Consider the following 17,753-nt stretch of genomic DNA (forward strand, 5'->3'; position numbering starts at 1 on the left):
TCCCCTTGTCCCAGCTGGGCTTTATATTGTGGTTTGACTTCTTACCCAATTTGCTGTCTTCTCCCTTCTCTCCAAGAGCTTCTGCTGTAAGACTTCCCCAAGGCCCCCTGCGGCACCAAACTGCTCCACAATCACCTTGGTCTTCCTGTACTGTTCCTCAGGTACCAGGTGTTTCATACACCGCAGATACATGGTCAAGGTCTTCTGCAGTGGCGGCACAGGAAGTTTGGGCAACACCTGAGTATGGGCAGAAGACAAGGTGGTCGATGGCACAGACCAAGAAGGTTTGTGTGGGGATCCCAGCTTTTGAGGCATGGAGTAGAGGAATATGGGACTTCATTTCAGATTAAGAGACTACCTTTTCTCTATACTTTTCCCTTGTTTCCTTTGTTGTCTCCCATCCCCACTCCCACCAAAGAGAAGACAGCTCTCATGAAATTTTGGCTTTAGCCATTGTTTCTCTTCAGATTTCATTTTTGCTCTCATCCATGTAGAGATCACTTTACTATCCACAAATACCAAGGACTTGTTCCCTTATTCTTATAGATCCTGTTATTTGCCTTTATTCATATCCTCCAAAACTCCACCATTTCCTATTCACTCAGTCCACAAATCCCTATTCTGGCTTCAATTCTCTTCACAAACCTGACCCAGTGATTCGCTATTTCAAAATTGTACTTTCTGCCACTCTTGAGTGTCTCCCGAATCCACCTTTTCTACTCTTCCTGCCTTGCTAGTCACACTTTGATTAACTCTTACCAATCAGGATTACTTTGTATTTCTTTGTATACTTATTTTGTATATGTTTCTTTGTATACATGTTTTCTCTCTTCTGATAGAATGTAAGTTCCTTGACAGCAGAGACTATTTCATCTTTGTCTTTGTTTTCCTGTCACTTAGCACAATGCCACTTGTTTTCCTGACACTTAGTATAATGCACTTAGCACAACTTAATAAATATTTGTTGATTAATCTGTTTTACCAATCCACTTGTACCCCTGATATGGAAACACTGTTTACACAAGCCACAAAGCTGTTCTGACTTAAGTCTGCCATACAAAAGCTCATTATCTCCAAATAGTCTTTCACTTTTATTTTCTGTCATTGACTCTATGATATTCCTTATGGTAATATATACCAAAACTCTACACTCTCCTCAACACTCCATTTCTTATCCTTCTCTCTCTCTAGATGACATGAGGAGAACTGAAAAGTAGCTGATTTGACAAGGGCTACCTTAGGTCTTGTCCCTAGTTCAGAAGTGGTGTGTTTTCAAGTTCCCTCCTCTCTTCCAGTCTCAGAGAATGAGGTGTGGTTCCCCTTGACAAAACTTTTCTACCTGAGATTTTGCTTCCCTCCTGTCTCTTCTACTACCTCATTCCACATACCATCTATTTTGCCCTTCATCTTAAACATATTTTACTCTATTTCCTTCTTTTCCTCTGCCTGCAAACACACTCAGGTAGCTTTTGTTCTAAAAAAGAACACTTAATTTTACTACTACATTAAGCAATCTTCCTGACTAAATTTTGGAAAGAATAATATATATTTATTTCCTCTACTTTCTTACTTGCTCTTTAATCCCCTGGAAACTGGCTTTTGCCTTCACTAAAACTGCCTTCTCCAAGTTCCTTCATGACTGCCTATTTGCCACGTCTAATGACTCTTTCTTAGCTCCCACTTTCTATCACCTTTTTACAGAAGTTGAGGTTGTCATCCACAGCATTTTTGGGATGCTCTTCTCTCTAGTCTTCCTTGACATATCCTTTGTTGGACTCTTCACCAGCTTCACTGACTATTCCTTGTTGGACTCCTCTTCCTCCCATCCGTTAAACATGAATCCTAAAGGCTGAATGTTCTTGACCCTCTTCTTTACTCCATCTTTACTCTTTTCTTTGGCAATTTTGTCTACTATTATGATTTTATATATCTTCACTATGTGAATGTTTTCCTGACTGACTATATCTATTAAGGATTATATCTATAACACTGGGCTTTCTTCTGAACTTCAGTCTCATGTTTCTAGTTACATGTCAGGTACCTCCACCTATATATTTTATTAATACTTCAAGTTCCACATCTCTAAAATAAGTACTCATCATCTCTCCTTCAAATTTTACTCTCTGTCTCTGTGTGTGTGTGTGTATACACACACACACACACACACACACACACACACACACACATATATATATATATATATAAAATAAGGAAGTTAGTCCTTATTTCTGTTGCTGATTCCACTATTCTTCTATTCATCCAACTTGAAAGAGTCATCTGTATATTTTGCCTTTCTTTCATCCCCTACATTCATTTGATTATCAAGGCCTTTTTTTCTACCTGAGAAATATTTTTCAAATCTATCCCCTCCTTTCTGCTTCCATTGTATCAATTTATTTATATTATAATTACATAGAGTCCAACTTGGACTATTATAATAGTCTCAAAATAAGTCTTCCTGTCTCTAATCTTTCCTTTCTCCAATCTATCCTTCCTAGTGCACAACTTTAATCATGTCATTTCTCTACTCAAAAATCTCCAGTAGTACAATTACTTCACATATAAGATGCAGGCTTAAGTGAACACTCAAGATCTTTCATAATTTAGCTCTCATGAAACATTATTTTAATTTCCTTTTACTCTCCCTTTATATCTTATACATTCTAGACACATTGGACTATTTATTGATCCTCAATGTGTATTATCTCAGTCTGTGTGTTTTCAAAAGCTTTATCCCATGCCTTGAAGGAGCTTTTCCCTCCATATCCTGTGGAAATCCATCTCTATCAAGGCCTAGGTCATCAAGACTACCTCTTCCGCTAGAAACTGGAAAATGAATGGATGCCCATCAATTGGAGAATGGCTGGGTAAATTGTGGTATATGAATGTTATGGAATATTATTGTTCTGTAAAGAATGACCAGCAGGATGAATACAGAGAGGCTTGGAGAGACTTACATGAACTGATGCTAAGTGAAATGAGCAGAACCAGGAGATCATTATATACTTCGACAACGATATTGTATGAGGGTGTATTCTGATGGAAGTAGATTTCTTTGACAAAGAGACCTAACTGAGTTTCAATGGATAAATGATGGATAGAAGCAGCTACACCCAAAGAAAGAACACTGGGAAACGAATATGAAATATTTGCATTTTTGATTTTCTACCCGAGTTATTTTTACCTTCTGAATCCAATTCTCCCTGTGCAACAAGAGAACTGTTTGGTTCTGCAAACATATATTGTATCTAGGATATACTGCAACATATCTAACATATATAGGGCTGCTTGCTATCTAGGGGAGGGGGTGAAGGGAGGGAGGGGAAAAAATTGAAACAGAAGCAAGTGCAAGGGATAATGTTGTAAAAAAATTACCCTAGCATGGATTCTGTCAATATAAAGTTATTATTAAATTAAATAAAATTTTAAAAAAAAGACTACCTCTTCCATGATACTCCCAGCAAGAGATGATTAGCCAAGGAACAACCTCTTTGGACCCCAGGATCTTCATTAGTCAGTCAATAAATAAGACTTTATTAATTGCTTATTATATGCCAGAAACTGTGCTAAGTGTTGGTGATACCAAAAAACCGTCTCTGAACTAAAGAAGTTTATAATCCACTAGAGAAGATAATATATAATAATAGACCCATGCAGACAAATACATAGTAATGTTGTTGAGGATGGAACAACCTGGGATTTGAAAGGTCTTATGTAGAAGGTGGTGCTTGAGCTGAACTTTGAAGGTATTAGGAATTTTAAGAGTTGGAAGTGAGGAAGAAGTGAATCACAAGCTTGAGAGACAAACAATACAAAGGCACAGAGATAGGAAATGTAGTGTTGTGCATAAGGAAACCAAAAAAGCCAATTTAATTATATTGTTTAGTACAGGAAGGAAAATAATATATAAACCTATAAGAGTGAGCTAAGGACAGGTAGAGAGGAACTGAAGATGAATCCAGTGGAGTTTGTTCACTAAGGGGTTGTGACATGATCAATTCTATACCTTAAAACAACAGTGCTCAAAGTGTGGGTTGGGGATATTTGGGGGGGTCCTTATAATTCTCTCAGGAATATTTTCATAATAATACTAAGATATTTTAATTTCCAATATGGTAAATATCAGTTGATATTTAAACAAAGGCTCTTTGGAAAGGTCCTCAATTTTTATGAGTATAAAGGAGTGTTGAGACAAAAAGAAAACAACTGCTTTAGGAGAATCATTTTAAGATATGATGGACTAGAGAGGGAAGAAACTTGAATTGAGGAGACTAATTTGGAGACTGGTGAAATAGTTTAGGTAAGAAATGATGAGGACTGAACTAGAATGGTAACTGTATGAGTCTAAAGAAGATGATAGGTATGAGAAATTTTGTAGCAATGGAAATGGTAAGATTTTGGGAACACTAATGTGTAGAACTGATCCAGACATTGTGGAGAGCAGTTTGGTAGTATGCCCAAAAGGCTATAAAGCTGTGTGCATAACCATTGATCTAGCGATACTGCTAGGTCTGTATCCCCAAAAGATGTTTTTTTAAATTTGGGGGAAGGACCTATTTATACAGAAATATTAGTAGTGACTTTTTTGTGGTGACAAAGAATTGGAAACTGAGAGAATGTTTATGACTTGAAGAATGACTGAGAAAGTTATGGTTTATGAATGTAATGAAATATATTGTACCATAAGAAATGACAATCCGACTGATTAAAAAAAAAACCTGTAAGGACCTATGTGATCTAATGTAAACTGAAGTGAACAGAACCAGGAGGACATTGTATGCAGTAATAACAATATTGTAGAATAATGGATGACTTAGCTATTCTCAGAAATAGTGTTCTAAGACAACTTCAAATGACTCATGATGAAAAATGCTATTTACATCCAGAAGAAAGAACTGATAGAGTCTGAATGCAATTCAAAACACATTTTTTCATTTTATTTTTTGTAATTTTTTCTTTTAGTCTGTGTCTTATTTCATAACCTAATGTGGAAATATATTTTACATGAAAACAAAAATATAATCTATATCAAATTGCGTATTGTTTTTAGGGAATGGGAGATAAGGGAGGAGGAGAATTTAGAATTCAATTTTTTTTCTCAATAATATTTTCTTTTTCCAAATAGATGTAAAGATAGCTTTCAACATTCATTTTTTAAAATTTTGTATTTCAGATATTTTTCTCTCCCTTCTCCCCCAACTCCCTCCCCAAGACAGCAAGCAATCTGACATAGCTTAAACAAGTACAATCTTTCTAAAAATATTTCCATATTTATCATATTGTGCAAGAAAAATCAGAACAAAAGAGAACAAGTCACAAGAAAGAAAGCAACAATGAAAAAAAGGTGAAAATACTATGCTTTGATCTCCATAGTTCTTTCTCTGTATGTGGCTGACATTTTATTTCCCAAGTTTATTGGAATTGTTATTGGAATTGTCACTGCATTGCTGTATTGCTAGATCCCTGCATTGCTGAGAAGAGCTAAATCTATCATATTTTATCATTACATAATCTTGTTGTTACTGTGTATAATGTGGAACTCAATTTTTATTTTAAAAATTTTAATAATAGCTTTTTATTTTCAAAATATATGCAGAATATTTTCATCATTCACCCTGACAAAACCTTGTGTTCCAACTTTTTCTCCTCTCTTCCCTCCACTCCTTCCCCTAGATAGCAGGCAATCCAATATATGTTAAATATGTGCAATTCTACTATACATATTTGCAAAATTATCATGTTACACAAGAAAAATCATATAAAAAGGAAAAAATGAGAAAGAGAAAAAAGCAAGCAAACAACAAGAAAAATGGTGAAAATACTATATTTTGATTCACATTCAGTTCCCACAATCCTCTTTCTGGATGCAGATAGCTCTCTCCATCACAAGTCTATTGGAATTGGCCTGAAACACCTTGTTGTTGAAAAGAGTCATGTCCATCAGAGTGGAACTCAAAAAAGAATATTAAATTTTTTTTACAGTAAGAAGGGAATAAAATATTTGTAAAAGAAATAAATGCTAAGATTTGGCAACTGATGAATCTGTGGGATGAGTGAGAGTTAGGAATTTAGGATGATACTGAGGATATGAAGCTAGATGACTATCAGAATACTTATGACCCTGACAGTAAAGGAGAGTTAACAAGAGGGATGGGTTTTGGGTAAAGATGATGAGTTCTGTTTTGAGCATGTTGAGTTTGATAAGCCTAAAGGACATTCAGTTTGAATGTCCAATAAGTAATTGATTTGAAGCTGGAGCTCAGGAAAAACTATGATTGGATAGGTAGAGATTCAGACATATAGATATGAATATAAATACAGATCTCTAGGAATCATCTGTCTAGATACAATAGTTAAATATACAAGATGAGGAAATTAAGTGCAAGATATAGATAAAGGATAGGAAAGAATCTGAGATAGAGCCTTGAGTACAACCCTGGCTAGAGAACAAGGTGACAGGGAGGATGATCCTAGCAAAGCAGATTGAAAAACAACATTCATACATGTAAGAGCAGAACCAAGGAATAGAAGAATAACAACAACCCAGTGAAAGATGGAACATCCAGAAAGATAGGAGATCAACACTACCAAATCTTGTAGAAAGGTCAAGAAGGATACATTTTGAGTAAATAAGTTGGTTGGGGTAGTTGACCCACAGACAGTAAAAGTCAAAATTGGGATATAAACTCAGGTATTCTTTTTTCTGGAGTGAGTATTCTATTACTCTGTTCTCCATTCAGAAACTACTGAGCCTCTTTCCTAAATTTTTCCTTTTTTTCATACTCTGTATGTGTTTTAATTGTTTTCTCTTTTTACCTCCTCTCCTTTAGTCTCTCTCCTTCCAACTTCTATTTGCATTTCTCTCTCCCTTAATCTTTTTCCTCCAATTTTTTCCCCTTTCTTTCCTCTCCTTCTGGTCCTTTCTTCATTGTTTGTCCCTTAACTGGTTATAACATGAAACTGAAAATTTTTTAAAATCCCTGAGTATAATTTTATTTTGTTAAAAATTCAAAGTATATGAATTGAAGGTTGCATATGTCAGAGCTTCTTAAACCTTTTCCGCTTATATTCCGTTTTCACCCAAGAAATTTTTATGTGACCCCAGGTATATAAGTATATAAAACAGGTATACAAATCAAACATTTACTGATAATAAATCATTATTTGACAGCTCCCGCATTCAGTTGTAAAACCCCATATGGGGTCACTACCCACAGTTTTGGGGCATATATCATTCAAAAAAAATCTGCCCTAAACTAAGTTGATTTTTATTTATATGTGTCCTTCAAAGGATTTCCAACACTTTAGGATTATTGGCTCTTAAAATAAACAAAGGTTCTTTACCATTGCCATAAAGCCAAATAAGTGTTTGACACAAAATACATTTCTGTAGCAAAAGGAAATTGATATCTCACTGGTACAGAGGAGGTAGATTTCCAGGTAGTGAATGAGCATTTATTCTCATCTTCCGTTCTTCTCTAAGTCAGTGGAAGAACTCACTGAAATCATATCTTTAATCTACTTTTGAAAACCGGAAACTAGAGACAAAACTATCCACTTATGTTCTAGCATAATTAGCAGAAGTTTCAGTCTTTGATCTTGTGTAAACAAGACACCATGATATCCCTGTTTATATGTTACCCCCATTTGCCTAATCCTAGCTCTATCATCCAATATCAAGCAGTAAATAAAGAACATTAAATAACTTTGAGAGCAGGGGAAAGGAAGCAAGGAGTTCTTGGGGGATAATGGCTTGGAATCAGGGAAAGCGACTTTGGGTGGCATCCTACCAAATGGACTCTAATTCTGATTTTGCATTGAACCTTTCTGCCCAATGGGAAGTTGAAATGAGACCTATAAGTGAAGCAATACCAAAGAAACAAAGGTCAGGTGTATTCCCCTGGCCTGATTATTCTCATGGATACTTAAAGGAGGAATGTTTTGGTGCTATGTAGATCAGAAGGTTGGTACAGTTAAAAGGCATTAAATTTAGTGTCACCTCTTCCTCCTATCCCAAGGTAGCAGAGGCAGCCTGCCCAATGAAAGTAGGTAACCTAGAGATGTGAATTTCCTCTGACCTGTGAGCAGAGCCCCCTTCACTTAAAGAAATGGGAACTGCAAAGGGTCTTTGTGTGAACAAACAAATTAGGATAGGTCCAAAGTTTATTAGCTCCAAAGAAACTGATAATTAGATATAGAATCAGAACTGGAAGGAGTTGTTCTGCATGGCTTTTGAGAGGAATATTCGGGTCTCTATTTAGAAATACAGGAAAATATATTTTGGGTCCATTTAAGAAAAAACTTATTAACTAATGGAGTCATCTCCAGAAGAGAATTTAAAGCTAGAGGGCTCTTTAAATATCGTACTCAGACATGACCATAGATTTAGAGCTGGAAGAAATCTAAGAGATCATTTAATTCAACTTCATTCTATAAGTAAAGAAATTGAGGTTCAAAGAGATTAAATAACTTGTTCTTCATCATGCAAATAGTAAATAGCAAAGATGGCATCTAAATGAATCTCTTCTGATCTTAGATGTAATGCTTTCCTCTATATCACTTTTGCCTCCATGGAATAGACTGTCTTATGAGGTAGTGAGCTCTCCATGGTCAGAAGTCTCTTGTCATCCAATGGAATGTTTGCTTTTTTTTTTTCCCCCCAAACAAACCATCTCCAATTTGAAGGAATCTAGGGAGGCCTGGTTGAGAAATGGTTTGCTGATCAAACATTTGGGTATTCTGGTACCTTCTGGGAATCTTATCTATCCTGGGAGGACAATTGCAAGATATGTCTGCAATGGGGTGTGGGTATATGTGTAGAAACAGATGTCTTGATATTAGCAGTTCTATGAAATGCCTCCCTTTGTCATCAAGGAGAGGAGAGGCTAATAATGGCATATTAGAATAGCAAGAGTTAATCCTTCTGGTCTTCCAAAACAAACAATCTAAGGTTTTATAATTCTTTGTCCTCTAAGTGCCTTGCATAGAGAATCCCTAATATTGAGGGTGTATTATGACTCTGGACTAGGCACTTAGAAGCAAGGGAATCAGAATCCTAGACTGTTAGAGCTGGAGGGGAAATTAGATAACATCTAGTTCAACATTCTCTTAAACAGATGAAGAAGTTGAGCTTGCAGCTCAGAGAAAAGCTGTGACTTGCCCAAGATCAGTGTCAAAGCAGAAACTGGAAATGTAGTTTCCTGGTATTTTCTGGAAGTTTTGAATATATTTATGAAGGTAGTATTGGGGGCAGGAAGTGTGGGGTAGGAGTGACATGTAGGGAGTGATATTTTTGGAAGGTTTATCTTGTGAATTGTAAACTGAGTCTATGCACCTCTTATTGATGGAATTAAAATGCATTTGAGACATATTTTTGAACATGCAAATGTGGGAATTTGTTTTGCTGAGTTTTGCATATTTTATTTCTTAAATATATTTAATTTTCTTTTGACAGTGGGCAGGAAGTATTGGAGAGGATTGAGAATTGATATATGAAGCTATATATCATACAGTTTCACAACATTTGACACAAATATGTATATACATATATACATATTTGTGTCAAATGTTGATCTTCTCCGGTGATAAATTTGGAGAGAAGGAGGAAAACCACTTGGAATTCAAATGAAACAAAAAAATAACAGGGTGACAAAAAGTTCCATAAGTGCATATCCTTTGATTCAAACTGAAGAGATCAAAGAAAGGACAAAAATAGAAAATTAAGGAACGGTCCTCCTATTGAGAATTAGCAAAACAAATTATGTTATATCAATTTGAATTATTGTATATTATTGTAAATATGTACATAATATATGCATATATTGTTTGTAAACATTTTGTATTATTGTGCCAGAAGAAATAATTAAATGAACAATTTCAGAGGAAGTTAGGAAGACCTCTATGATTTGATACAGAATTAAATGAGTAGGACTAAAAGAACTATTTATTAAAATACAACATTATAGAGAAAAACAACTTTGGAAGACTTTAGAACTCTCCTCAATGGAATAACAAACCATTAGCCCAGAAGACAAAAGATGAAATAAGATCGAAATTAAATAGTCAAGGCTAAAGATGAAATGTGTCAGAGACATGGTGACCTTAAAATACGAGAACATTCTGGAGTATTGCTAATATAGGAATTGTTTTCCTAGATTATGCATCTTACATTGAGGATTTTCTTTTTCTTTTTGTTGTTGTTGTCATTATTTTTCAATGATGGGATATAGAGGGAAAGATAGATTATAAATGATTATAAAATATGTATGTTTTTTTAAAAAAAGAATTTGCAGAATGAGATGAGATTACTTAGCACCCCTCAGGAAGGCCTGGCTGACCGTAGGAATTAGGTTGCATCAGCAGTTTTCTCAAACTCCAGGCTCTTCTTCTGCCTTGCTAGATTTAAGAAAAGTTTGGGGTCAGTTAGTCTAAGCCTTCTTGCCTCTTGGGAAAAGAGAGATCATCTCTTCAATTGAGAAAATAGAGGTCAGCAGGGAAAATCCAGGTGTTTTATGGACTCATAACCCTACCTTCTATATACTTACCCTTAACTTTGAGGGTGACTGGAATAGAAGCAATGATGACCAGACCAAGTTATTTCTTTGGGAACAGGTTCCCTTTCTGGGGTTATGGTTTCTATGAATTATTCTCATGTCTTTCCATTTTTAACTCTGTACTAGCTGATCTCTCTTTATAAAAGAAGAATGTTTCTTACTTCCTCTGCACCCCCAAGAAATGAATAATGTTTAGAATAAGAACTGAAGGAATCCATGGGAAATGATTTCTGTAGAACTTAGATCACTAGTAATTCAGAGTCTAGCACTCTCTCACTTTGTTCAAATGAGTTTAGGAATATGATCACCCCAGCTTTGGGTATAAGAATTCACTATTTGACAAAAATTGCTGGGAAAATTGTAAACTAGTATGGCAGAAACTAGATGTTGATCCACAGCAAACACTGTATACCAAGGTCAGATCAAAATGGATTCATGATCTAGACATAAAGAGTGATATTATAAACAAATTAGAAGAACATAGTTTACCTCTCAGATCTGCGGAAGAAGGAGGAATTTGTGACCAAAGACGAACTGAAGATCATTATTGATCACAAAATAGATATTTTTGATTATATTAAATTAAAAAGTTTTTGTACAAATAAAACCAACGCAAACAAGATTAGAAGGGAAGCAATAAACTGGGAAAAAATTTTACATTTGTGAGTTCTGATAAATGCCTCATTTCTAAAACATATAGAGAATTGACCCAAATTTATAAGAATTCAAGCCATTTTCCAACTGATAAATGGTCAAAAGATATGAACAGACAACTTTCAGATGAAAAAATTGAAACCCTTTCTAGTTATATGAAAAGGTGCTCTAAACCATTAGTGATTAGAAAAATGCAAATTATAACAACCCTGAGATGCCACTACACACCTCTAACATTGGCTAAAATGACAGGCTAAGATGACAAATGTTGGAGGGGATGTGGGAAAACTGGGATGCTAATACATTGTTGGTGAAATTGTGAATGGCGTCAACCATTGTGGAGAGTAATTTGGAACTATGCCCAAAGAGTTATCAAACTGTGCATACCCTTGGCTCCAACAGTGTTTCTACTGGGCTTATATCCCAAAGAGATCTTAAAGAAGGGAAAAGGACCTGTATGTGCCAAAATGTTTGTGACAACCCTTTTTGTAGTGGCAAGAAACTGGAAACTGAGTGGATACCCATCAATTGGAGAATGGCTGAATACGTTATGGTATATTAACGATATGGAATATTATTGTTTTGTAAGAAACGATCAGCAGGATGATTTCAGAGAGACCTGGAGAGACTTACATGAACGGATGCTAAGTGAAATAAGTAGAACTAGGAGATCATTGTATATGGCAACAACAAGATTATGTGATGATCAATTCTTATGGATATGGTTCTCTTCAACAATGAGATGATTCAGACCAGTTCCAATGATTTTGTGATAAAGAGAGCCATCTACACCTAGAGAGAGGACTGTGGGGACTGAGTGTGGATTACAACATAGCATTTTCACTTTTTTGTTGTTTGTTTGTATTTTATTTTCTTTCTCATTTTCTTTCTGGTTTGATTTGATTTTTCTTGTGTAGCAAGATAATTATATAAATATGGATGCATATATTGGATTTAACATGTATTTCTATCATAACATATATTGAACCACTTGCCATCTATGGGAGGAGGTGGGGGAACAGAGAGAAAAACTGGAACACAAGATTTTGCAAGGGTCAATGTTGGAAAATTATTCATGCATATGTTTTGAAAAATAAAAAAGTTTTAATAAAAAAACTTTAAAAATAAATTTCAAAAAAGGAATGTGGTCACTTACTACTTCCTCTTTGCAGGCATCCTTTTCAGTCTTTTTCAGAGGCTTTTTCTCTAGAACAGGCATCTTTGAGTTCTAGCTGCTCTTCCTCAGGCTTGAGTCCAGAGTCAACACTTGTGGAGGATACTCACCAAGTACTAGGCATGAAAAGAGAAGAAGTGATTGAGAGGGGAAGTCAGTGTACATTTTGCAAACCAGACCTGAAAATATCCTCAGGGTCTTGAGTCCCCTTAACTCCCTTCTCTCCAATCTTAAATCTAAACGAACTGCTGCTCCATAAACACTTTAAGAAAAGTAGGGGCAAGAATTTTTCTTTCTGTGTTAGAAATGGAGAAAATAAGCTATAACCAGTGCTGTGGTTTCCCTGGGTACTTAACAATAAGACATAGTTCAGTCCAGAATCAATAATTAGTTCCTATTCCAAGAATCTTTCCTCTTGGTCTCACTGACCTTCTAAAATGATCTGGGAGCTGTATCCCAAGTAGAAATACTCAAGAGTACCTGAAATTTTCCTGATATGCTCTAGAGGACGTATCACCTGTACCCATGACAATATCTGGTTTCTGGTCCAGGTAGGTTTTGCCTCTAGTTTGTGTCACTTAACTTTGCTGAATCTCAGTTTCTATGGGAAATTGAAAATTGGACTAGATAGATGAACTCTTATGGCCTGTCTAGCTCTGGAATGCTTGCTATGAGTTTAGAGCAATAATCTGGGAGCCAGGTGACCTGGTTTATGGCCCAGCTGTGTGATTTGGGGTAAATCACTTTGTCTTTCTGAAACTCTTAATGGAGAGTGGCATCTGAAAAATAAATATGTTCACTGTAAAATTCTAGAAAATTAAAATGCACAGAAATAAAAGGGCTTGCAGAAGCAAGTCATCAAATCTCTCTATGCGTCAGTTTCCTTATCTGTAAAATGTGGAGATTGGACTTAATTTGTTTCTCTTTCTAGCTTTAAATCTATGATTTTCTGGTCTATGCCCATTCAGAGATATTCATAATTCTCCCTACAGAGCCTCAAGATAAACAATAGTAGGGACACTAATGATTTGGAAAATCAAAAGCACATAGGATAGCTATTATATATAGTATGTGTGTGTGTGTGTGTGTGTGTATAAATGTATATTTCTAACTCCTCCATTACATCTAAGGACCAGAGAAGTAAAATACCTTCCCAAAGATATGCAAATATTAGTGGAAAAAGTAAAAACTGAAACTTGAGCTTCTTGACTTCCTCTTTTAGAGTCAAAGATGATTAGAGCTGAAAGTAAGGTTTAGACATCAAAGCCCAACCTTCCCATTGGAAAAGCAGTCTTTAAATTGTAAACTTTAAAAATATCAATAGCAATCAAGATTCAAATAAGCAAAATTTCAAAATGAAATCATATGTGAAAGTACAAGCACCAAACATCTACATTTATTTTTATGTATATATTAAGATTATATTCAAAACAATATAACCAGCTGCCAACCTCTGTCTGAAGGCAGATCAAACCAAATCTTGAGCAGCAATTAGAGAGATGGACAGGGAGGGGATAAATAAGGGACAGGAAGGAGACAGAGTGGGGACAGAAAGGAGACAGAGTGGGGAGAGAGCCTGTGCAGTCAAACTTAAATCAGGAACTTCATCAGATTAAGAGTGGACTGCATTAGCTTTGATAGATTATCTACCATATATAGTGATATATGTCTGACTGTGTCTAAAGAAGGAGGAAAAAACCTTGTTTGGAATCCTTAGAAATAAATTCAAAGTAACATTCAGAGAGGATAAGCTCTTAGGTCTCTTCTAGTTCTAAAATTCTAAGTTACTCTGAAATAAGAGCAAGAGGCCTATCTATGCCTGTGAATTTACACCTTGGTTGCCCTAAAAGGTAAAAAACTAAGATCAGGAAAGTGCCATGGCAGACTGTTGTAGGAGGGTTTTTTTTTTTTTTTTTTTTTTTTTTTTTTTTTACCAAATTGAGTACTTTCTGATGTTACTCAAATCAAAATCTTATAGGAACTGCCTATAGGTAAACTTGCCCTGAATGATGGGGTTGAGACCTTGGACAGATCAGGCTTTTAGTATCATGAGAGAGGAAACAAAGATAATGGAAAGTCTTCTTAAAGATCCTTGTAAGAAAGTATCGCAGACAGAAAGGGAAGAGGTAGCAGTTGAAACTGAAGCTTGCATACTTTCCCCAAGGTTTTCCTCATTCTTTATTACAAAGCACAGAATATTTCTACTGGAGAGGATCTTTGAAGTTATCTGCTCCAACCCCAAGATTTTAATAATGAGATAATCAAAGTCCAGAATAGTCCTACCCAAAAGTCGTGCAATGTCTGAGTGGAACATCCAGGATTGATTACAAATCGGATGTTTTACCCACTCTACCATGTTTTCTTCCAACATCCCGTATCTATCTATGATTGATATAATCTCTGTGTTTTCATAGCCACTGATATTATTCTGCCTCCTAGAGACTTCAGATTTCCCCAAAAAATCTCTTCGCTGAGTGTGGACACTTCTTTATCACAATTATAGCAAAGCTGATATTTCTAAAAGTATGTTACTGGGTGGCTACAGGGAAAATATAAAGAGGAATAGTGCAGTTAATGAGTTACATAGTTCTGTGCTGTGTACAGTGGGAGGACCAATGTCCCCAGAAAAGATTCCTGCAATAGCTGCATTTTAGTACATATGGACTGGCCAATAATAATGACTGCCCCCTCTCCTTTTCTAACACCCATGTGAATAACCTATCTGGAGAAGTATAGTTAAGAAAAATCCTTCTCTCTCAAAATGTCACAAATTTTCTCCCTGGGTTCAGATGGACTGGACTTAGTCTCTGTTGGATTATCTATGGCTCTTATCTTGGAAATGATCTTATTTCCCTCCCCCATATTTATGTCTATTCAATAATTTGGAGAACATCTTTTAACAGTTTCTTAATGCTGATTCTCTCCTTAGGTAAAATCTGGTTTCAATCTTTTGTTCCTATCATCTAGACTTTAGATTATTTTCACCTTTTAGGGCATGAAGCCCTTAAGCAGTCTGCTACAGCTGTGAAAAAAACCATGAACTTGGGTTGAACATGGAGGCCCAGGGCTACAAGTTACTACCTGTTTACTGCTACTTACTACCTCTGTGATCTCAGGCCATGTGTTTCATCTCTCTAATCCTTAGCTCCCTCAACTGTAAAATGAGAGGATTGAACTAGATCATTTCTATGATCTTTTGTGATTCTCTAACCTCTCTTAAGCACAGTTCTTTCCATTGCTCATGGAAAATTAGGAATTTTCCTCCCTTTCTATAAGTGGGCAATAATATATGCACATATATACATATGCATAATCTAGACAGATGATTTTGTGGGAAAAACTTCTTGTTGTGTAAACTTTGTCCACTAATACAGGTTATCAACTCATCTCTAATCTCTTATATTGTCGTGGAGAGTTGCCTAGGGTTCTGAGAAGTTGTGCCTTTGATTGTGGCTACATAGATATTATGTATCAGAGACAGGTCTTGAAACTAGACCTTTTTTGCTCCAATGCTTGTTCTCTAATCATGACATGCTTTTTTTTTTTTTTTTACAATATAATAATAATGATTGCTTTTGCTGATGATATGATTACTATTACTACTACTACATTACTGAGGACATCTGAAAGCAATTGGGTTCATGATTTTAAACACTGGCATATCAGGAGTAAAGAGACAAACAGGTCAGGAAAGTAGGGGGAGAAGGCATTTAGATTGAAAGTTTTTATCCTCCATATCTTTGGAATGAAGATCTGGCATCTCCAGGCTTTAAGATCCTCTTCTTACCTCCCCAAACTAGGACACCCTTTTGTTTTTACACCTTTTTCTACTTTTGTACCAAAAAAATGGCTTTCCCGCACATATATTCAATGCCTTATTTGTAATCAGAGTTCTACTCTCCCCACTCCTCATTCACACTTCTTAGATTGTTTTTCCCCTCTCCCTTCTGATACTTAAAATCCTTTTCCTTTTTTCTGCTACACTAATCCTGGCCAATAACTTTATCTCCCCTTTCCTTCTGATTTTTTTTTTTTACTACTTTCCGGAACATTTAATTATGATCCTTCCCTTTATCCTCCTAAACTCTTCAGCCTCAGTTTCCTCATCTGTAAAATTGGCATAGTAATATATCTACATACAGGATTATTGCGAAGATCAAAGAAATAAATGTAAAGTGCTATATAAATGTTAGTTATCGAAATAATCTTTTCCCAATCCTCACTCTACTCAGGAAGAGGACATCTATCCAGAAAGAAGAGGGGAACTAAATCTTCTAGATTCAGGGGAGATCCCAGGGCTGGGGTAGCCGTGAGTCACATAGATTTTCAAAACAAACTTCCCCTCTTTGCTTGGACTATTAATTTCTTAGCTCTTGACAAGCTGACACCCTGTATCATAGTCATGCTTGATTTTCTTTTCCTGTCTCTCAAAATAGAAATCATACAAGAGAGTGCTGGAGCTTGTCTGTCCCAGTCAATCTACAGGTCCATGGGTGCCTAGTGCTCCCTGGAGTGGCATTGGCCTTGGCATTGTCCCACACTTCCCAGCTCCAATTTCCCTCTTCCTCTTTCCCATCTGAACAGTGCTTCTAATACTATTCCTCTGGGTCCTGAGGGGAGTGAGTTACCCTTTACTCCAAAAAGGAAGCCTGTCTTGACTATACTGAGTTCAAAGGTTTCCTTGGGAATGGAGTGCCCCTTGATTGTAAAGTCAGGACTGACTGAAGCAACTACCTTGGGGAGATACACTGAGTAGGAATCTTCTTTTAAGCCAGGGGAGCTGGAACTCAGAAGGAAAAGAAAGAGAAGCTTGGAGTGGTTAGAAGAGAAATCAGGATGTGCTCAGGAAAGTCTAAGTAAGGGCATAGAATCTTGTACCCTGGCCCGAGGGATGCATACAAGATTATCTTTAAGATAGGTGTCAGGGATCACTGGGACTATTCACAGAACTGACACCTAGATCCTCCGAGGGGAGTTTGTGGATGTCACTCAAACACTTCTTCCATGCACAATACAGATCTGGTAATAGTCCCTAAATAATACCCACGTGGGACCTGCGGGGACTTGGGGGACAATGCCCAAACTTTCTCCTCTTGTCTTTAGTGCCTCCTTTGCCCCCAGGGTCAAGGAAAGCTCTTGTTTGCGATTAATAGTCCTTTCCTTCTACCCCACCCAACTCCATTCTGCTTCCTGCTCGCCTTACCTGCTGTAGTTGGCGCAGCTGCAACCGTGGGTGTCAGAAGGCGACTGCCAGGGTGCTAGGGTGCAGGGTTACTGACAAGCCAGCGTCTGGCTGACTGCCGCAATCAGAGGAATCAGCTTTGCTCCCGGGAGCGGCAGGCTCTGTCCATGGTAGCTTGTCCCGACGCGCC

At 36.5% G+C, this 17,753-nt stretch overlaps 1 protein-coding gene across 1 annotated transcript in view; it reads right to left on the reverse strand.

Annotated features, from left to right (window-relative positions):
• Positions 1-315, reverse strand: part of CHAT (choline O-acetyltransferase) — a 79,206-nt gene extending 78,891 nt beyond the window's left edge. Inside the window, exon 1 of the mRNA XM_051973824.1 lies at positions 46-315. Coding sequence (XP_051829784.1) covers positions 46-315 — 270 coding nt within the window. The remainder of the gene's footprint in view (positions 1-45) is intronic.
• Between the last annotated feature and the right edge of the window lie 17,438 nt (positions 316-17,753).

This window comes from Antechinus flavipes, chromosome 2 (assembly GCF_016432865.1).
Source record: "Antechinus flavipes isolate AdamAnt ecotype Samford, QLD, Australia chromosome 2, AdamAnt_v2, whole genome shotgun sequence".
NCBI lineage: Eukaryota > Metazoa > Chordata > Mammalia > Dasyuromorphia > Dasyuridae > Antechinus > Antechinus flavipes.